The 20,046-nt window shown below is 53.6% G+C and overlaps 4 protein-coding genes and 1 non-coding gene across 5 annotated transcripts; 2 read left to right on the plus strand and 3 right to left on the minus strand.

Annotated features, from left to right (window-relative positions):
* Window positions 1-54: 54 nt before the first annotated feature.
* On the plus strand, window positions 55-5,934 carry CTHT_0026210 (helicase-like protein; the record flags this gene model as incomplete). The annotated part of the gene is made up of 3 exons (XM_006693017.1): window positions 55-65; window positions 161-178; window positions 303-5,934. The coding sequence occupies 3 exons, from the start codon at window positions 55-57 to the stop codon at window positions 5,932-5,934; spliced, it is 5,661 nt and encodes a 1,886-aa protein (XP_006693080.1).
* Window positions 5,935-8,471: 2,537 nt separating this feature from the next.
* Window positions 8,472-8,575, minus strand: CTHT_0026220. Its single transcript has 2 exons — window positions 8,537-8,575; window positions 8,472-8,509 (listed from the first exon to the last, which is right to left on the minus strand). It is a non-coding gene; the product is annotated as a tRNA-Ala (tRNA).
* Window positions 8,576-9,558: 983 nt separating this feature from the next.
* Window positions 9,559-10,228, minus strand: CTHT_0026230 (uncharacterized protein; the record flags this gene model as incomplete). Its single annotated transcript, XM_006693018.1, has 2 exons — window positions 9,559-9,654; window positions 9,764-10,228. 2 exons carry the CDS (start codon window positions 10,226-10,228, stop codon window positions 9,559-9,561), a joined length of 561 nt encoding a protein of 186 aa, XP_006693081.1.
* A 3,043-nt stretch (window positions 10,229-13,271) lies between these two features.
* On the minus strand, window positions 13,272-15,001 carry CTHT_0026240 (uncharacterized protein; the record flags this gene model as incomplete). The annotated part of the gene is made up of 3 exons (XM_006693019.1): window positions 13,272-13,949; window positions 14,049-14,905; window positions 14,977-15,001. The coding sequence occupies 3 exons, from the start codon at window positions 14,999-15,001 to the stop codon at window positions 13,272-13,274; spliced, it is 1,560 nt and encodes a 519-aa protein (XP_006693082.1).
* A 1,418-nt stretch (window positions 15,002-16,419) lies between these two features.
* Window positions 16,420-18,777, plus strand: CTHT_0026250 (putative molybdenum cofactor biosynthesis protein; the record flags this gene model as incomplete). Its single annotated transcript, XM_006693020.1, has 2 exons — window positions 16,420-17,806; window positions 18,023-18,777. The coding sequence occupies 2 exons, from the start codon at window positions 16,420-16,422 to the stop codon at window positions 18,775-18,777; spliced, it is 2,142 nt and encodes a 713-aa protein (XP_006693083.1).
* Between the last annotated feature and the right edge of the window lie 1,269 nt (window positions 18,778-20,046).

Here is a 20,046-nt window from a genome sequence, read left to right on the forward strand (position 1 = left end):
CCATGGTCTCCATCTCTTACTAAACTTCCCGATAATTGTTGATATGAAACAAGAATGGCGACTCGGTGAGTTACTTCTTGGCGCGTCCTGACAAGGTCCAGGGTGGCCTGAATAATGCTAAAACGCTCGAGGCCAGACTAACCAACGTCTCGCTGTCCAGGCTTGATCGACTCGTTACGTGAGTGTCCCATTGCCGCTTCTGAGGTCAACGCCTAGCAGCATCATCAGCCTTGTGGCCTATCATTTCAGCTGCTCCCGGTAGTAATTCGATTGTTCGCTCGGTACTAACCATGTTTTCCTAGGATACTCGAAACGGGGAGTACCCGATTAATACGGGACACAGCCGTCAATCAGCTTGCCGACTGGCAAAAACAGCATCCCGAAGAGTTATTCAATCTCCTTTCGAGAGTCGTTCCCTACCTTCGCCACAAGGACTGGGAAACCAGAACAACTGCTGCCAAGGCGATAGGCAAGATCATTGAAAATGCGCCGCTTTACGACCCCAATGCTGGCCAGGACGAGGCTGCTCCGGAACCTACAAACGGCTCTTTCGAAGTGAAGAAAGAAGAGGAGAAGGATGTCCTCGAGCAGGATAATTTCTTTCGTCTCGAATCTCTGGATGTCGCCACGATTGTCAAGTACGGACGACCCCTTCTCCGCGGCGGCCCTGTCGATTACAATCTTGCAGCCCTGGATCCCCAGAAGCGGCTGGCCCATTTGAAGAAAACGCTGAATGGCCGGCTGGGGTTGCTTGGACGTGTCTTTGAAGACGAGGAGATGCCGGTTGAACAGATTGCTAGTCCGATCACGCCGAACGATGCCGCTGGCGCGAACGGAGTAGGCCGGCAGGACGGCGCAAGCAATGACAACCAGAGCCAGGCTATCGATGAGAGCAAGATGAGCGCCCGTCAACTCAACGTGCTCAAGCGCAAGAGGAAGAGGGAAGCCCAGAAGGCTGCCCAAGGAAAGAGCGGGTTTGGTGATCTTTCACTTCGCCGCTCAACGACAGCAGGCTCCGATGCATTTGGCGAAGATACCCCTATGCCCGACGCCGACTCCAAGAAGAACAAGCTAGCCGAATACTTTAGTCTTGACAGGCCCGAAAACACAGAAGAAGACACCAAGATAGTCTCAGAATTCAAGGGCCCGGTGCTCCCGATCAAGTCGGAAATCGAGGCTGATGACAGCCTTGAGGGCGCTGAGTGGCCATTCGAGCGGCTTTGCGAGTTCCTCAAGGTCGATCTGTTTGATCCCCAGTGGGAGACCCGCCACGGTGCAGCCATGGGTCTGAGAGAAGTCATCCGGGTCCACGGCGCTGGTGCTGGCCGGCGCAGGGGCAAGACACGCAAGGAGAACAACGACCTCAACCGCCAATGGCTCGACGATTTGGCCTACCGTCTTCTCTGCGTGCTGATGCTCGACAAGTTCACCGACTACAGCTCCGACACGTCTGTTGCTCCCATCAGGGAGACCGTTGGTCAAACCCTTGGTGCAGTCCTCCGCCACATCTCCGTAGAGTCCGTTCACGCCATTTACCGCCTGCTGTACTGTATGGTGACCCAGGAAGATCTTCCGTCGGAGCAAAACATGTGGGCTGTTTGCCACGGTGGCATGGTTGGCTTGAGGTACGTCGTTGCTGTGCGCAAAGACCTCTTGCTCCAAGACGGAGACATGATCGACGGCGTTGTCCGCTGCGTCATGCAGGGCCTTGGCGACATCGACGACGATGTCCGCTCTGTCAGCGCGGCGACGCTGATCCCGATGGCCAAGGAGTTCGTCATGATGCGGCGTTCAGCCCTCGACAGCTTGATCAACATCGTCTGGGAGAGTCTCTCCAATCTTGGTGATGACCTCAGCGCGTCCACGGGCAAGATTATGGACTTGCTCGCCACGCTCTGCAGCTTCCCTGAAGTCTTGGAAGCTATGAAAGTCTCCGCATCGCAAGATGAGGAGAGGTCCTTCACTCTCCTCGTTCCCCGGCTGTACCCCTTCCTGCGCCATACCATCACTTCGGTACGGCTTGCTGTCCTTAAGGCCCTTATGACTTTTGCCAATCTCGGAGGCGAGACATCCCAGGGATGGCTCAATGGGAGGATCCTTCGTCTCATTTTCCAGAATATCATTGTCGAACGGGACCAGGATACCCTCAACATGTCCCTCGAGCTGTGGACGACCCTCGTCCGCAGACTTGCTGCCAGGGACCCTGCCATCTTGGCCGACGAGTTTGAGGCTCATGCAGAGCCCATGATGCAGTTGGCCCTCCATCCCATTGGTGTTCCCCGCCATCCCATTCCCATGAACCCTGCTCTCTTCCAGAAGCCATCGGGCGGAACCTACTCGCTTCCTGGAGCTTCCCAAACCAACAGCCGACGGTCGTCGCCACCTGAGGGCGAAAGGGCGACGAAGAGGCGACGTAAGTCGACCAAGGCTGAGGACGTCGCTCCGTCCACGCATACCCACGATGTCGACGGCCACATGATCCAGGGCGAAGTCGACCTGGTCGGTGTTGATGTCTTGATTCGTTCCCGTATCTCGGCTGCCAAAGCAATGGGTCTCATCATGTCCTTTATTCCTACGCCACGTCTGGCATCGTACGATACTGCTGTTCTTCAGGCGCTTTCTTCGCCATATGCGTCTACCCAGCTGGCCGCTGCCATGGTCATCGACGAGTATGCGAAGAACTGCAGCACCCCTGAGGTTGCTTCTCGCTTCATTGAGCCGTTGCAGAAGATTATCGACCTGGAACGGCCGTCGCACTACCGCGACTTGGTCACCTACGTTCAGCGGGTGCGCTCAGCGTCACAGCAGCTCATCAACCTCTTCCGCGACCACGGCAAGGTGTCGCAAGGCAAGTTGCCTACGCTGGCTGTCGTCGTTCAAGGCGAGCCCGAGGCCGGTCCTGGCGCCTTCTCGATTGCAAATGCTGAGAAGGTAGTTAACGAAGACTTTGAGCGGCTTAAGAGACTCATGGCGCCGGGCCAGCGGTTGATTGCCCTGCCCCAGCTGAATGAAGCCCGGGAGCAGACAGTTGAGGTCATTGAGGAGGCTAAGGCGGCCAAGGAAGCTCGCGATGCCCGCATCAAGGCTGCCGCAGCCTGTGCCTTGGTCGCCATGAAGGTGCTTCCGAAGAAGCCTAGTCCTCTTATTAAGGCCATTATGGACAGCATCAAGACCGAGGAAAACCAGGAGTTGCAGAGCCGATCGGCCGCTACGATCGCACGTTTGGTGCAGCTCTTCACGGAATCTGGCCGCCGTGGTCCCGCCGAGAAAGTTGTGGCGAACTTGGTCAAGTTTTCTTGTGTTGAGGTGGCCGAGACACCCGAGTTCCCCATCCATGCCCACAAAACCAATGTTATTTTGTCGATGCAGAAGGAAGAGGATAGGGTCGACCATCCTGATGCAGTCAAGTACGCGCGCGAGGCAAAGGCCGCCCGCATCACCCGCCGTGGTGCCAAGGAAGCACTTGAGATCTTGTCCAAGAACTTCGGCGCCGAGCTCCTCGAGCGCGTTCCGACTTTGCGGACTTTTATGGAAGAGCCTTTGGTTAGGGCCTTTTCTGGCGATCTGCCGCCCGAAGCCCGCGACCCGGAGAACGCGTTTGGTCAGGAGATCGTCGATGCCATGTCCGTGATACGCACGATGACGCCGACACTGCACCCAGCCCTCCATCCGTTTGTCATGCAGCAGGTTCCTTTGGTCATCAAGGCCCTTCGCTCCGATCTGTCTGTATTCCGGTATATGGCTGCTAAATGCATGGCGACGATCTGCAGCGTCATTACTGTGGATGGTATGACTGCTTTGGTCGAGAAGGTGTTGCCGTCGATCAACAACCCACTTGATCTCAGCTTCCGTCAGGGTGCCATCGAGGTCATTTACCATCTCATCGCTGTAATGGGCGATGCTATCCTTCCTTATGTCATCTTCCTCATCGTGCCCGTGCTGGGTCGCATGAGTGATTCCGACAACCAGATTCGCCTGATAGCCACGACATCATTTGCTACTCTCGTGAAGCTAGTCCCGCTTGAGGCTGGTATTCCGGATCCTCCGGGTCTTTCTGAGGAGTTGTTGAAGGGCCGTGACCGCGAGCGCACATTCATCGCTCAGCTCCTGGATCCGAAGAAGATTGAGCCGTTCAAGATCCCCGTTGCCATCAAGGCTGAGCTCCGCTCATACCAGCAGGAAGGTGTCAACTGGCTTGCTTTCCTCAACAAGTACCACCTGCATGGTATCCTCTGCGACGACATGGGTCTCGGCAAGACCCTCCAGACGATCTGCATCGTGGCAAGTGATCATCATCAGCGTGCCGAAGAGTTTGCCAGGACTGGCGCTCCCGAGGTTAGAAAGCTGCCGTCCCTTATCATCTGCCCGCCGACATTATCCGGTCACTGGCAACAGGAGATTAAGACATATGCTCCTTTCCTTACCGTGACAGCGTACGTAGGCTCTCCGGCCGAGCGGCGTGCCATGAAGGACTCCCTGGACAAGACCGACATCGTCATCACTTCGTACGATGTCTGCCGCAACGATATTGATGTAATCGAGAAGTACAATTGGAATTACTGTGTGCTGGACGAAGGCCATCTGATCAAGAATCCAAAGGCCAAAATTACCCTCGCAGTCAAGAGGCTCACTAGCAACCATCGTTTGATTCTCACAGGCACGCCAATCCAGAACAACGTGCTTGAACTCTGGTCCCTATTCGATTTCTTGATGCCCGGCTTCTTGGGCGCCGAAAAGGTGTTCCTTGACCGGTTTGCCAAGCCGATCGCCAATAGCCGCTATAGCAAGGCATCCTCGAAGGAACAAGAAGCGGGTGCGCTGGCTATTGAGGCTCTGCACAAGCAGGTGCTGCCGTTCTTGCTGCGTCGTCTCAAGGAAGAAGTGCTCAACGACTTGCCGCCAAAGATTCTCCAGAACTATTACTGCGATCTCAGCGACCTGCAGCGCAAGTTGTTCGAGGACTTCACCAAGAGGGAAGGCAAGAAGATCACGGAAACTGCCGGTAGAGACGACAAGGAGGCCAAACAGCACATCTTCCAGGCTCTGCAGTACATGCGCAAGCTCTGCAACTCGCCGGCGCTTGTCATGAAGCCAGGTCACAAGGCGTACGAGGACACGCAGAAGTATCTGGCTAAGCACGGAACGACGCTGGAAGACCCGATTCATGCCCCCAAGCTTGGCGCCTTGCGCGATCTTCTTGTCGATTGCGGTATCGGCGTGGAAGGCCAGGAGTCTTCCGACCCTCTGTACACGCCCATCAAGCCTCACCGGGCGCTGATCTTCTGTCAGATGAAGGAAATGCTCGATATGGTACAGAACACGGTGCTCAAGCAGATGTTGCCGTCGGTATCGTACCTGCGGCTGGATGGCTCCGTGGAGGCCAATAAGCGCCAAGACATTGTCAATAAGTTCAACAGCGATCCTTCATACGACGTCCTCCTGCTGACGACCAGCGTCGGTGGTCTCGGCTTAAACCTGACAGGTGCCGACACAGTCATCTTTGTCGAGCACGACTGGAACCCGCAGAAGGATCTGCAGGCCATGGACCGCGCTCACCGTATCGGACAAAAGAAGGTAGTCAACGTGTACCGCATCATCACGCGCGGTACGCTCGAGGAGAAAATCCTTAGCCTGCAGCGCTTCAAGATTGACGTCGCTAGCACCGTCGTCAACCAGCAGAATGCGGGTTTGGCTACCATGGACACGGACCAGATCCTGGATCTGTTCAACCTGGGTGAATCCGGCCCGAGCTTGATCACGGATAATAAGGAGAGCATCGAGGGCCGCGAAGAGGATATGGTTGATATCGAGACGGGCGATGTCAGGCGGCCGGGTAAGAAGGCTGCCTGGCTAGAGGGCCTGGGCGAGTTGTGGGATAATGCACAGTACGAGGAAAGCTTCGATCTGGATGGTTTCTTGAAGACCATGCAGTAAACCGCTTTTTATGGGATACGACATGATGCGATAAAAAAAAGTTGCTTGGAATTTTCTGGTGTTTGGTTTGCAAAGGAACGGACTGGCGCCTCGGTCTTGGAAGGCGACAGGATAACTTGGAACGTGTTTTTTTACGCATGGATTGGCATTGGTTTGGTGCAAACATGGGTTAGTTACCCCACGACAAAATGGAGAGATGAGGCGATGAGACCCCCAAATTGGAGGGAGTTAAACTGTGTTAGGTTGGATCCTTGTACAAGTATACCATTGTAGGGGGATAGGTTGTAGGCTGTATTATACCAATATTGACTCTTGGTAGTTTGCGTTGACTACCTGGCTGAGCATGAGGCGATGGAATTGATAATGCTCTTGATAGTAAGAACAGGTGCAGAACGCAGCGATGGTGTGCTGAGTCGTGATCTAAGCATGATAGATTTCCTGACGATGACGTCAACGGTCAGATAAGGTTGGTGGGTCGCGAGTTGTCCCCAAGTTGGTGTCCCTGGGCCGCAAAATCGAAAGTAGGTCAGGTAGTTATTGCTTGCCATTGTGTGGCCTTGCTCAGCAGTTTGTTGACAACATAGCTTTGTCTCTTGAGGGGTTCCATTTTCGAGTTGCATCTCAGACTACCCTTCTAGTTAAACAATCATAAATATGATCCGAGAGCGTTCCTTGGACAGGGGCACTACTGGTGTATCTCAGAATCGTAATGTCCCGACTAGAACCCCTCAAACCCCTCCTCCTAATCTGGTAGACCGACCTTTGTCCTGGCTCCCTCTCACCAGACAAATACCAGTTCCTACCTCGCCGCACTCTTCCAGTCAACGTTCTAAGATGCCTGACTCCTGATTGACTTCATCCCCTTCTCTTCCGTAGCAACAACGATATAGGCAAGTAAGGAGAAGTCTGGGGGTTACAAAACCAGAACGGTTTCTTCAAAAACGTTGACCACTTCCTCACTCCCCAACCCTGACACCAAGGTTGGTAGGCCCCGTCACGTGGGAACCATACCGCCCAGTCCCCAGTCAGTCTCGACCAGTAAAAGAGAAAGCCGCAGAGAATGAGGCAATGTTGAAAGTCCTAACCAGGGATGGAAAGAGATCAAGCTGCCTTCTATACCTTCCGCATCATTGGCAGAGGAAGGGTCGAGCCGGAGCGATGAAAGGGAGGTTGAGATGCATCTGAGGACTTTGGAGGAGGGATTAACTATGCATAAACTCTCTTTACCATCATCAGCATCGTTATTGTCGTCATGGACATGGAGCAGAGGGAGCAGAGGGAGTGGGAGTGGGAGTGCCTGATTCGCAAGGCGGAGTGCTTATCGCGATCTCCTTTGCTGGATGGCATCTAAGAGCCTGGGTGACTGAACATTGCCCTTAAATGTCGAAGAGATAGCAATAAAGCGACGGGAGTGTCCCCCTCTGGTCTTTATAAAGAGCTAAGGGCGTTATCAGTGGCGACGCGCAAGCAAGAGTATGCCTTTCAGAAGGAACCTGGACTGGCAAATGCAGCGAGAGGAGGATTCTACAACATGCTTACTAACGCTCTAGGAACTGTAGCTAAGACGATCGTTGCCTTCGTCCCAATGGCTTTCACACTCCTGGACATAGATGTCAGCGACTCAGAGAGCGATTCCTCTGGGACAGATATAGCCTCTATCAAGAAAGAACCCTCTCCGAAGCGCAGTCAGAGACACTTGACCAAACAAGAATCAATTCCAGTTTCTCAAACAACAAAACGCCCCTCTTCACCTCTCTCAACCCGCTCACCCATCTCTCCAAGATCCATCAGTATTTCCGTCTCAAGAACCAACGCCGTTTCCCCTAACTTCAGCCACACAGCTTTGCCCCCCCTCCCCGGGCTCCTCACATTCAAAAGATCTCTTCTAACTCGAACACCGCCTTCATAAAGCCCATATCGAACCCGAGCGTGCCCGCCTAAAACACGCCCAAGCAGAATAAAAGCGCCAACAAAAGAACATGCCGAACGTACCGAGCACACCCTTGCCTTATACACTGCGCGTGAGGAAACGGGAAAACTGGCTGCAAAGAAAGATGGACTGCCGAGAGAAGGCTAATGAGCAGGGAGATGGAAAGGGTGAAGGTTGAGAAGGATTTGGCGAGGAAGCAGACTAAACATATTGAGGGGCAGAACTGAGGAGTTTCAGGTGCCAGTGTAGCAGGCTTGTGGCTAGGACAGAAAGGGAAGGGGTTGGGATTAGGGACGGAAATGTGTTAGAGAGGAGGAAAGTGATATGAACATTTCTATCCCTTTCCTCTCGCTGATCTATATACTAGATTCATTCCTTTCTAGTGGCTACTCTGGCCCAAAGATCATCTCCCCTCCCCCTGATGACATTTATCGTGAAGGTATATTCGCTATTACATGTACGCCCCCAGCCCCAACCCTAACTTTGTGAAACAAGACCCACACAAACACTAAGTCCAATCCAAGCACCCCACTGCCCCGTCCAAATAAAATTTTTCGCACTCTGAAAACATGAAAAATGAAACCACCTTCTTATTGCACAAGACCTTTGGACGAGCTGGGAATCGAACCCAGTACCTCTCGCATTAGAGGATCCAAGAGATAATCCCTAGGAGATGCTAAGCGAGCGCTCTACCAAATGAGCTACACGCCCTTCGTTGATTGTTCGGACCTCGGGACCAAATGAATTTTGTATGGGGTGGGAGTGCTGCTCCCTATCTGCTTATGGCTTTTATCTTCTACCGTTCCTTGGACTGTATTCCCATTGATATTTTGGTCCACTAAGACTTTGAATCCCAGTGGTTTTCAATCGAATACTATCACAATAGAGCGTCGATGCAAGTCACCATTGTAAGTTCAAAGATTTTCCACTGTGATACCACCTGCACAAACAAATCTGAGTTCATACCCGACTGCCACACCAAAGAAACGCCTTCTCCTCCCTATTATACCCTATGTATACTAACGCTATTATTCTCTGCCATTACTTTCCCTCAACACATCCTGGATCTTGATAGGTACCTTATCCTCATGGCCTCCTTCGAAGAATTTGGCAACTCTCAAGCCCCAACCCAACCCACTGAAACAAGAAACACTATATTGCATACATCGGACATATATGCGATGAGATCAGCTCCCCTCTAAGAACGCCCCTCTACCCCGAAACAGCAGCCAGATTTTATCTAGACCACCCCGAGCCCTATGAAGTCTCTCCATCCCCGGGATCGTATGCTTCTATATGTTCGTACCCCTGACCCTCCAACCCCTGAATGTAAACAGCACAAACATCAACTTTGATACCACAACACTCCAAAACAACGCCACACAATGCATTTCTTCAGACTCTCAATACCTCTAATGTTTCAATCCTCCCATTTGATCACCATGGCGTACGAACAACCTCTTTCTTTACCTTATTCCACCTACCCCCAGCACTTCCGTCCACAATAACTGGTTTTTCCCGAGTCGTAGCCCCCTCAGCTCCTCCACTCATCTCTGCGGCAGTCTCAACAGACCCAGACACTGAAACCGACGCAGACGCAGATTCAGATGCTGACGCAGATTCCAAGGTGGATGCTTGAGTGACAACAACAGCTGGAGGCAGTCCACCCAGCGAAAGCTGTGCCACGCTCGCGCTTAGGCTAGCCACATCCGATGACGAAGCTGGGGATGGCGATGCTGCAGACGGACGTCGACCAGGAGATTTTGCTGTTGATAAGCGGGTTTGCCGGCCTGTTTCACCAGTTCCCCCAGCAACAGTTAGCCCTCCCCCAGCATGTGACCCCAGCGCAGTGCCAACAGCACTGCTACCGGCCTTCCCACCTCCCCTACCACCACCAACCCGATATCCCAGACGATCTCCAAAGCCCTTGCCGGTCGAAACACCCTCACTAGCCAGCCGTGCCGCAAGGCGTCTGCCCCCGCTGCTGCCAGAGCCGATTTGTCGTCCATCCAGCGCGGCAATTGCCTTGAACGCCAGCTCAGCAGTCCGGAAAGTAACCAGAGAAGTACCCCTCGCGCGGCCATCCTTGTTGATAGGGATCTCAATCTTTTCTATATCTTCGCCTTCGCCGGCAGATGCAGTGGATGTAGCACTTCCGATCCCGGCATGCTCAGCAAGCAGTTGACGGACAGTTTCCTCCGTCAAACTATCACGCTCGAGGTGAAGAATGACGATCTTGCGCTGCTCGATCGTAACTACCTCTCCCATAGGACCGCTTGGAGGGTAACCTATCAGCTGCTGGCCAGGTTGGAGGGTTAGCACAGGTGATGTAGCTGAGTCAGGAGCTCCCCAGGGAGCTGACATGTTCCCGTATCCGTATGCTTGTCCACTACCGACCATATATCCAGGGGTCAGTGGATAATAAGGTACTGCCGATCCGTAAGGGTATGAAGGGATACTCAATCCTAGAGCTGTGCCTGGTGCGGGCGGAGGACCCGGGTATCCTGCAGGTTGTGGCAAACCTGCCATCGTCGGGTTCGACACCACCTGGGGGAATGTTTGAGTTGGGTCGGTCGATGCTTGAAATGGCATAGGATGGGGCATAGTGGTATTGCTCGCGACAGTTCCTTGGTATCTCTGGTCAGCCAGGTAGGTAGGAGATACCGGGTATCCCCATTGCGTCTCTGCAGGCCGAGCCATGTTGTATGGCGACATAGGACTTGCTGGGTGTTCTGGGTACGGATTAGCACTCATAGCAAGACCAGCCGCCCGCGACGGTTGTTGCTGAGCTTGAACATTGGGCTCAGCGGGCGGAGAGCTAGGATAGCTAACTATTCTACCTCCCCTTTCTCCTCGTAAAAGTCTCTGTGCGTGGTAATCAGTCAGTGGCAACTTTACAACAGTTGGCTGGTCCCGGTTTCTGCCATCCGCCTGGAGAGCGCGAAAGTCAAGCGTGTTTCCATCCAGATGTTCTATGGCTCAACGTTAGAACCGGCAGGTGTATAAAATTGACCGTTATGACATACTAAGTGCCTTTTCAAAATTGGCCAGCCCTCTAACGCGAACAAAACCCGACGTTGGTGGATAGACCTCGGCATGGTCCACTTCGCAAACTTGTTCGGCAAAAGCTCTCAGGTCTCTCCATGTGGTGTTGTGAGAAAGCTAGTACATCATTTGTCAGCAGACAACCCTTCCTTGGGCGCGAACAGATCCCGCAACGCACATTAGCAACTGTGATATAGTACAACCCCGTCTCGCTCCCAGGCTCTACCGTGAACGGCTGCAGCTCTCGGGCCGGTTGGTTTCGATGTGTCTTCATCGCTTGCTGGCGATGCTGTTGCCAATGTACGACCAACTAACCACCGAGAAGTCACGCAGGAAGTAGAAACAAGAAGATAGACAACAAACACTCGTTTTACAAGAGAATGAGCGTGTTGCTGAGAAGAGTTTGAGGTTGAAGCAGAAAGAGACCCTAAACCAAGTCAGCGCAAAAATTTTTCGCGGCATAGAGAGTAGCAAGAGCTTATTGAGACAAGGGGTATTCGCTACCAGGTGTCAGTAATGCAGGAGGTTCCTGAACAAGTTAAAGTTGATGCCATAATCAAGGCATAGTCCAAGCATCCACATCAGGCAGGTAGTCTAGCTAGGGCAAGTCTGGGGGATGCCCATAATGGCTGACAACCTTCTGTGAGATGGGATAGGACAGCTTGTTCAGGGGAAAGGCTGAGGAACTGGGGTCAGGAACCTGGGCCTCTCGTCATATTTCACCTTCGCGGTGTCTTTCTCGAGTCCACAGCTGCAAACAGCCAGATTGGGCGATGGGATTCAGCGACACTGTCGTGGCTTTTCCAGCCGTGCAATGGTGGCCCTTCCCGGGCGTGTATTACCTATGCACCAGGAGGGGCAAACTGGCAGGCCAGGCGGTGATCATCCTGGTTATCCAGTCTCCTGGAGAACTGGAGATGATACTACCTTACGGCCCGAGAGCTTGGAACAGACACCAGATCTGGGGGGGGGCGGTTGTACTAGCGTATGGAACACGCCAGATGTGTTGTTTCGACACATAAGTCAAAGAACGGCACAGACCCGAGTCGGGGTAGTATCGGTATTTTTTCCGTTAGTCCCGTCCTAAGCTCAACCAACGGGAGAAGCCAAGGAGCAGACTGGGGCGCCATCTTTTCTCGGTTGGCGATGAGCTATCGTGTGAGGGGTCCAATGCGAAACGCCATGGCCTGCTAGCCAGCAGAGCCAATGTCAAGAGAGGGCTGGTAAGGCACACTGATGAGGACCGGCCGAGTGGGTGAGGCACAGCTTTGCCAGCACGCCATGGACCGACCATCCAGGCTTGACTGAGAGATTGAAAGCGCCCCACGATTCGATAGCACGCTTCCCGCCGTGCACCGAGGGACACCATCGAAGACAACAGCACACATAGCGGGGGCCGCCGGTCAAAAAACAGGATAGGCAGCTATTCACCGCCGCAACCAGGATGTGAACGCTGCGGGCTCCCGAGGCTCCCGAACCCATCGTTCCCTGATGAGGAAGATTCTAGGAAGAGTTACTACCATCCTGCGAATACACAAAAGGCCGCAAGTTTCCATGAAAGCGCATGAGGATGATGGGTAGGCACAACTGTAGTGTAAATATGGCTACTTTTTGCTAGCTCGAAGATATGCTTGCTGAAGTCCAGCGGGGACCGAAAACTGCGGCATCTTGCGGAATCCGGGATTGTGGGCGGGAGAGCTAGCGTAGCGTAGCGGAACGATAGCCAGACTTCCGCGCCCAAGAATAGCAGAGGAAAGCCGAAACTCCCCTGTTGGCCATGCTGGGGGGGTTAGCAAGCCATGAAAAGCCTCTCAGAATCGACATTTGTTCGGTCGTCCGGTCGGCCCTCTGAACCAGGGTTAGACCGGGCCCCGCCAATAGAAAAAATCGATCGATCTTCCCGAGATCGATGATCAGGTCTAGCGGTCATGTTGGGTGGTTCCCTTTCCCAAAAGGGCAAGAAGCAAAAGAAAAGCAATGAGCCATTTGGAAGCCACCTGTGACTTGTGACCTGCGGGGTGCTCTTCCTCTCGTTGCTGACGGTCCCATCAACTTATCTGGGCTCGAAAAGAATTTCCCGGAATCGCCCGTTGGAGGGGAAGCAGGACGTGCATACCATGCAGCTTGATGACAAAAGGCTTTGGAGGGGATACTGAAAAGAATGCATTCAACTGGCAACAGTCGAATGAGCTCAGGTAAGGCCATTGATGTTTGATTTCCGTAGAGACAGGACATTGTTTGAGATGCTGGGGGCCAAACATCGGGTCGGCCGCAAATCAAAGACATCCATCTATTCTCTCCTGCAGAAAGACCAAGCGTAAAGTATTCGGTTTGCTAGGTTGGTTGGCTGGCTGCAGGTTTGTTATCGTCTGTGTATGAACGTGTCCTCCACCTCGTTATAATCATCGCTTTCATCCTCTGCCGGGACGAGCTCGAGGGGCGATTCCACTCGCCTGCGGTCGGGTGGTGCAAAGGTCGGGCTAGGCGGCCCGTCAGCACCCCATGGGGGGGGCCCTTGGTCGGAGTCGCCAAGGAAAGCCAGCAGAAAGACTTGGGTGTCAGAGAAGAAGATCGAAGGACAGGAATTGGCCGGGTCGGTGTCAGGAGCTCCAAGCCATAGGACACGCTGCTTGCCACATGTCTTCGCAGCGGGTAGGCGCTGAGCAAAGTCGACAAACCGGGGCCCTTCCGAAAGGGGGTCCCACACGAAGGCAGAGCCGTCGTATTGGTCGCCGTCGCACCTGATGAGTAATGTCTCAGAAACATGAGGATGCCACGAGATGCTGGCCACATTGCCATGGAACAGGAGGACAGCGCGCAATTCGGCAACTTGCACATCCCATATCCAGAGAGCGGTTGGACAGTCGTCCAGCCGTGTGGCTACAAGAGTCGATGAGTGGTCAAAGGCGATCAGGGAACATCCCGACAGCAGCTCTGGAGAGTCCCGGGAACTTGGGGCCGGAGAAATCGGCTGCGTAGCACGAAGAAAGGTGTGAATGGCTGGCCCTGCATGCGAGATGCCAATCTGTTCCTGCCAAACCTGCAGCACAGCACCACCCCATAAACAAGGTTAGCGGCAGACGGCAGACGGCAACGGGACAAGACCGAGACGGGCGTAGTAATGGGCGGATCGACTCACCTGGAGAGTTTCTGTTGGAGCAAGCGTTTTAGGGTGACGCAGGCGCAAGGTCTCCGTAACGGAAGACACGCTTAGAACAGACACAGACCGGCTGAAGTCGCCAATAGCAACGTAGCGGGAATCTGCAGAGAATTGGAGCGACTTGACACCCGGACCGAGTGCAAAATCTTGGTCTTCGGGCTGCGGATTGGTAGGGCCGGCCCACGTCCTGAAGGCATGACCATCAGGGGTGTAGAAGACAATCCTATGTCCCTGCGAGGCGGAATCCCACACGGCCAGCCAGCGTCCATCAGGGCTCCAGGCTAGCCCCTGAGCATCAACCGTGTCCGGAGACCAGGAACGTAGCAGTTCTCTCGTGGGGAAGGAATGGATACTCACTATGTCCTTACCGGCGGACCGTGTGAGCAAGGCAAGGTGACGTGTCTCTGGACGGAAAGAGAAGCATGTAGAAGCAGACAAGGCGGAGAAGACCTTAGGATTTGGTATTTCGATGGCTCTGGAAGACTTGAGATCAAAGACGGTGAACTTCAAGCCGAATGGGGCGACGACACAAATCTCCGAGTCTGAGGCGCCAAAGTCAACTACGGCCGGCTTAGTGCCAGCAGACACGTGGTTTCGGACAGTGGCATTGAAGCTGTCATCGAGGGCAGAAACAACGCGGATGCGCTCAGGATCGGCGACGAGTAGGAGACGCGAGGACTTGGACCACTGAAAGCTGATCACGGGACCAGAGAAGTCGTGGCCGAGTTTGATGACGTTGACCACGTTGAGGCCAGCGACAGCGCGGACATTAATGATGCCGGGGAAGACAGTGGCAACATACTTGCCGTCAGGGCTGGGAAGAGCGTGTGGCGAGGCTATAGACAGTCAGCATGGCTCGAGTGTTGACGCCAGGACCTGTTTGCTTGATAACACCTCGCCTGCTCACATTTGCTTAAAGGAGAGAATAACATTTTGGAAGAGGACAAGCTGGAGAAGCCCCGGCAGCTTATCTGAGAGCATACGAGCACGGGCTGCGTTTTCAAGGATTAAGGGAGACTTGAGGGGTTTGGTGGCAAAAGATCCGAAGACGGAAGCTTTGGAAGATGCAAGCAAGCAGCAACCCTCACTCAGATAGGCAGGTATGTTGGAACGCTTCAGTATCGATAGATGCTTGGGCCTTCCTGCTCCTCCCTTGTCATTGTTTGGTTTCGAGTTCCAATCCGGAAAGCAAACACTGGCAACAAACCCCCCACACCACCCGGGTGCCAAGACAACGAGGATGCCTAGCTTAGCCTTTCTCGTGGGTATAACCCTAACCCTGTATTCTGGGTTCTCGTCGAGCTGCGGGACAACCAAGACCCGGAGATCAAGTGAAACAGAAACAAGCAACTGAGGCTCGATTTCGTAGTGCAACGCCAACACCCATGTTGTGTTTTTTTATGTGTCTCAGTGAGATTTCCCTAACGGAGCACAAGAGCCAGGGCAATTACCTAGGGAAAGGACTCAGTAATAGCTCAATTCCTTTGGCCTTTGATAATCAGATTGCCTGTTTGACCAAGTTTGTTGCCAAAGCGACATGTGCTGCTATTTCCAGACTTCTAAAGCAAATGTAAATAAAGAAGAGGTGAGTTCTCCGGCCTAGATGGCTGAGATGTCTAGCTGATGAATGCCTACTTTGATCAACACCATTTTGGATGGAAATTCCATGTCCATCTCCCTCTCTCGTGCACCTCTTGATCGGTCATTTCCGTCTTTAGGCATTATAGCCAAAATACACACCGTTGGGTTAATCTGACAAACAGAGGAGATGAGCAAGATCGTGAATTCTTGCTGAAAATGAACCTTTTAAACAGTGTGTTAACGACAAACACCAGGGGTCACGGAATGAAAAAGAAAGCCTCTTCTATATCAGGTACCTACCAGTGGGTAGGTAGCAAGCCTCATGAATGGCCTCTCTCCCACGAAACAACCCTAACCCACAAGCCATGTGCACCCCACTCACCCTTCTAGACCCCGCCTTGGCAATTGCTTAGCTATCCGCGGGCTATCGCCGGTCTCCGAGTTTTGTCGCCCCCGACCAAGCTGGAACCCCACTCCTCTCACCGGGCCAGGGAACGTGCCGAGTCCGCGGAGACATGCGAGATCGGTGTTGAGCCAGCTTGTAATTTTCAACCCACCTCCATCTGGTGGGGGGCGTATGATATGCATGCCTGCTAAACAATAGATTCAAATCCAGGCTGACATATTGTTGGATGAGGTGTATGTCACCAACGACAAAATCGATTCGTATCTGTCATCCCTGACGAGTCGCAACGGGACGACTCTGCCACATGCCTTGCCACAGCATCGTTTCTGCCAACATCAACATCTAAGACCGGTTAAAGCAGTCATGGCATCAGCCATATGGCGTGCCGCCCATTGTGTGCGGTTAGCAGCCCGGGCATCGCAGCAGCTCCCATTATCACCACCTCTCCCGCGATCCTCCTCATCAAGTCACAGCTCCCTGAATATTAGACGGATCGCCTCCGTAGCGGTGGTTCCACAAGCTGCCCAACCTGCCGTTTCAGAGCCTCTACCAGAAATCATTCGGCCTCAGGAAGATGACCTACCGGCGGCATCGCCTAATCCCAGGCCAGTCACCACGCCCTCTCGCATGGAGCGCATCCGCGATGCCCGACCCTTCTCCGACTTCTTGACAGACACCTTCCATCGCCAGCATGACTATCTCCGCATCTCGGTCACGGAGCGCTGCAATCTGCGCTGCCTGTACTGCATGCCTGAAGAAGGGGTGCCACTGTCCCCGCAACGCAACCTGCTCACCACCCCGGAGATCGTCATGCTCTCCTCTCTCTTCGTCGAGCAGGGCGTGACCAAGATCCGGCTGACAGGAGGCGAGCCGACTGTGAGGCCGGATATCGTATCTCTGATGCAACAACTCGGTTCTCTGCGCTCCCACGGCCTGCGTGAGCTGTGTCTGACTACCAATGGCCTAGCTCTGCACCGCAAGCTGGACGCCATGGTCGAGTCAGGGTTAACGGGCATCAACCTCTCTCTGGACACACTTGACCCATGGCAATTCCAGCTCATGACCCGCCGCAACGGGTTCGCAGCAGTCCAAAAATCCATCGACCGCATCTTTCAACTCAAACGTGCCGGTGCGCCCCTCAAATTCAAAATCAACTGCGTGGTCATGCGCGGCCTGAACGACAGAGAGATCTTAGACTTTGTCGAGCTTACCCGCAATCGTGACGTCGAGGTCCGCTTCATCGAGTACATGCCCTTCGACGGCAACCGCTGGTCGCAGGGCAAGATGGTCAGTTACACGGAGATGCTGGACAGGATCCGCGAGCGGCACCCGGATCTGGAGAGGGTTCCAGATCGCAAGAATGACACCAGTAAGACGTACCGCGTGCCAGGATTTAAGGGCAAGATTGGGTTCATCACGAGCATGACCCATAACTTTTGTGGGACGTGCAACAGGTTGCGGATTACGTGCGATGGGAACTTGAAAGTGTGTTTATTTGGGAATGCGGAGGTGTCGCTTCGGGATATTTTGCGCAAGGCAAACAATGGGGAGCCAATCGATGAGGCGGCGCTGGAGTCGTTGCAGAAGGTCGTGATGGAGCAGAAGGGAGCGAGCTCCTCGGAAGGAGTCGTGGTGCCGAATGCTGAGGAGCTGCTTGATGTTATCGGCATGGCTGTCAAACGCAAAAAACCGAAGCACGCTGGAATTGGCGAACTGGAACACATGAAAAACCGGCCTATGATCTTGATCGGTGGGTGATGGCCATCTCCCTTGTCCCTCTAAATTTTTTTTATATCTGTCATTTACGTTGCACGTGAACGGCGTTTAGGTGTCTTTCTCAGGGTACGGGCAGCGGTTTGGTTCAAGGAATATGGATTAGCTGGCATTGATGTCTTGTCATATAAAGCGATTGCTCGCGTCATAATCATATCTGGACAGTATAGCTAAAATGTAATGTCCTACATAGATTCCCCATCCCAAGCTCGTTCCCAGACAACATGGCATCCCATCGGCCTCACTTCAAGTTGGGCGCCCGCTCATAGACAGTCTTCTCCCCTCCCATGGCCCGGAAGGGCCACTTCTCCAAGCTACCATCGTCAAGTCCGTTTCTTCTCCTCAATCCCTCACTGCCGTCAATCCGACAATACCAATGATGACCTCAATGCCCCCCGCCTAACCCACCTCACCACAACCGGCGAAGCCCACATGGTCAGCATATCCGACAAGCAGCCTACCAAGCGCACTGCAGTTGCAAAATGTGTCGTATGCTTCTCCGATGTGACTGCTCTACGCCTGGTGCGCGCCAATGCCCTCAAGAAGGGCGATGTCCTCGGCGTGGCACGTATCGCGGGGATCATGGCGGCGAAGAGGACGCCTGATTTGATCCCGCTCTGTCATCCGATTATGATTACGCATGTGGAGATTGGGTTTGAGGTTAGGGATCCTGCAGATGGCGGGATTGAAGGGGAGGATGGGAAGAGGAATAAAGGCGGGGAGATTGAGGTGTCGGCGGCTGTGTCTTGTGATGGCAAGACGGGTGTCGAGATGGAAGCGCTGACGGCCGCTAGCGCAGCAGCGCTGACTATCTATGACATGTGCAAGGCGGTTGACAAGGGGATGGTGATTGGGGATTTAAGGGTTGTACTGAAGGAAGGGGGTAAGAGTGGACGATGGGTTGAGGGACAGAAGGAAGACCTGAGAAAGCATGAAGGTCGCTCGTGACCGCGTAGCAGTGCTGTGGCAAATAGCAAGATCTACGATGTGCCTACATACAACCATGGGCACAACTGTATGCTGTCAAGTCAAGTAAGGTTGGTGATGCTGGCCCAGTGATGCAAAACTGGTTTGTTTAATTCGGAGAAGGGGCCGGCCACGTCACTGACAAAACCGGTTACTATCCAGACCATCCTACGCAACGAACGGTCTACGTCACCAGAGACAGGACACATTGCCTCTCAGACCATCAACACTGTTCTGTCAATCTCGCCTCAAAGTCATGCATCGGCATCCCCATTCCCACTGAGGCAGGTCGTCTGCGACCCTTCCAGCATCACTGTGTAGGTAAGCTTCAAACAAGCTTCCGTTCTCGAACATCCCGCATGCTCCCAAACATCAATCCAAACGCCGCCCCCTCGGTAGGGACAGTATTAAACGTAAAACATACCCACACACACACAATACCCAGATACTTACCCCTGCCTCAATGCGGCTCTCCATTCGGCGTGCAGTTGCATGAATGGCAAGCCGCAAGCCGGGAGCTTTGGACTGGCGCCGCGCAAGGAAGCATATGTACTGGTACAATACAAGTGGTATGCACATAGAGAAGCAAATGGCCAGGACAAGGCAAGAGGAAGCATAGTAAAGCACTATCCGTCATCATCCCACGTCCCTCTTCCGTAGCGCATGTGCAAGTATGTTAACACGCTAGCGGAGCAAAACACGCTTCTGTAACACCCACGCCCACGCCCACGCAGTCGCACGTAGCATCATCATCATGATGGAGACCACCACGCGTGCATTGCAAGATCTGTCGGCACAGTAACTGGTGGCTCTTCGGTGCACAAGCGGTTGAAGGACCCGCTGGCCGGGGTTTGCTATGACGTAACAAGAACCAGGCGCCCTTGCTCAGGGAACGATGGCAAGCGCCGCTGCACCGGCTGGGGCTCTGTGAAAGTGTGAAGCAACAACAGGTCCACGCTGTTTCGCGGGCGCAATTTTGCTGCTGCTGCTATCTTCTGCTCTGGCATGTATTTTCTTGGCTTGGTGGGCTTTTTGAGACGGAAAAGAGGGGATGTGTTTGGGTCGAGGGGCAGCCATCGATCGATCAGGTGGCAGCGATCCTGTGTTTCCATCCATTTCTCAATCCGTGATCTCAACCATCAAAAGGCTCTGCAATCTGCAATCTGCATGGCATCAAAGCCGGCCACGACCGTGAAAAACCCACAAAAAGACCAGCCAGCCAGAATTGAAAAGCAGCACTGGTTTCACAAT

This window comes from Thermochaetoides thermophila (assembly GCF_000221225.1).
Source record: "Thermochaetoides thermophila DSM 1495 unplaced genomic scaffold scf7180000011816, whole genome shotgun sequence".
Taxonomy (NCBI): Eukaryota; Fungi; Ascomycota; class Sordariomycetes; order Sordariales; family Chaetomiaceae; genus Thermochaetoides; species Thermochaetoides thermophila.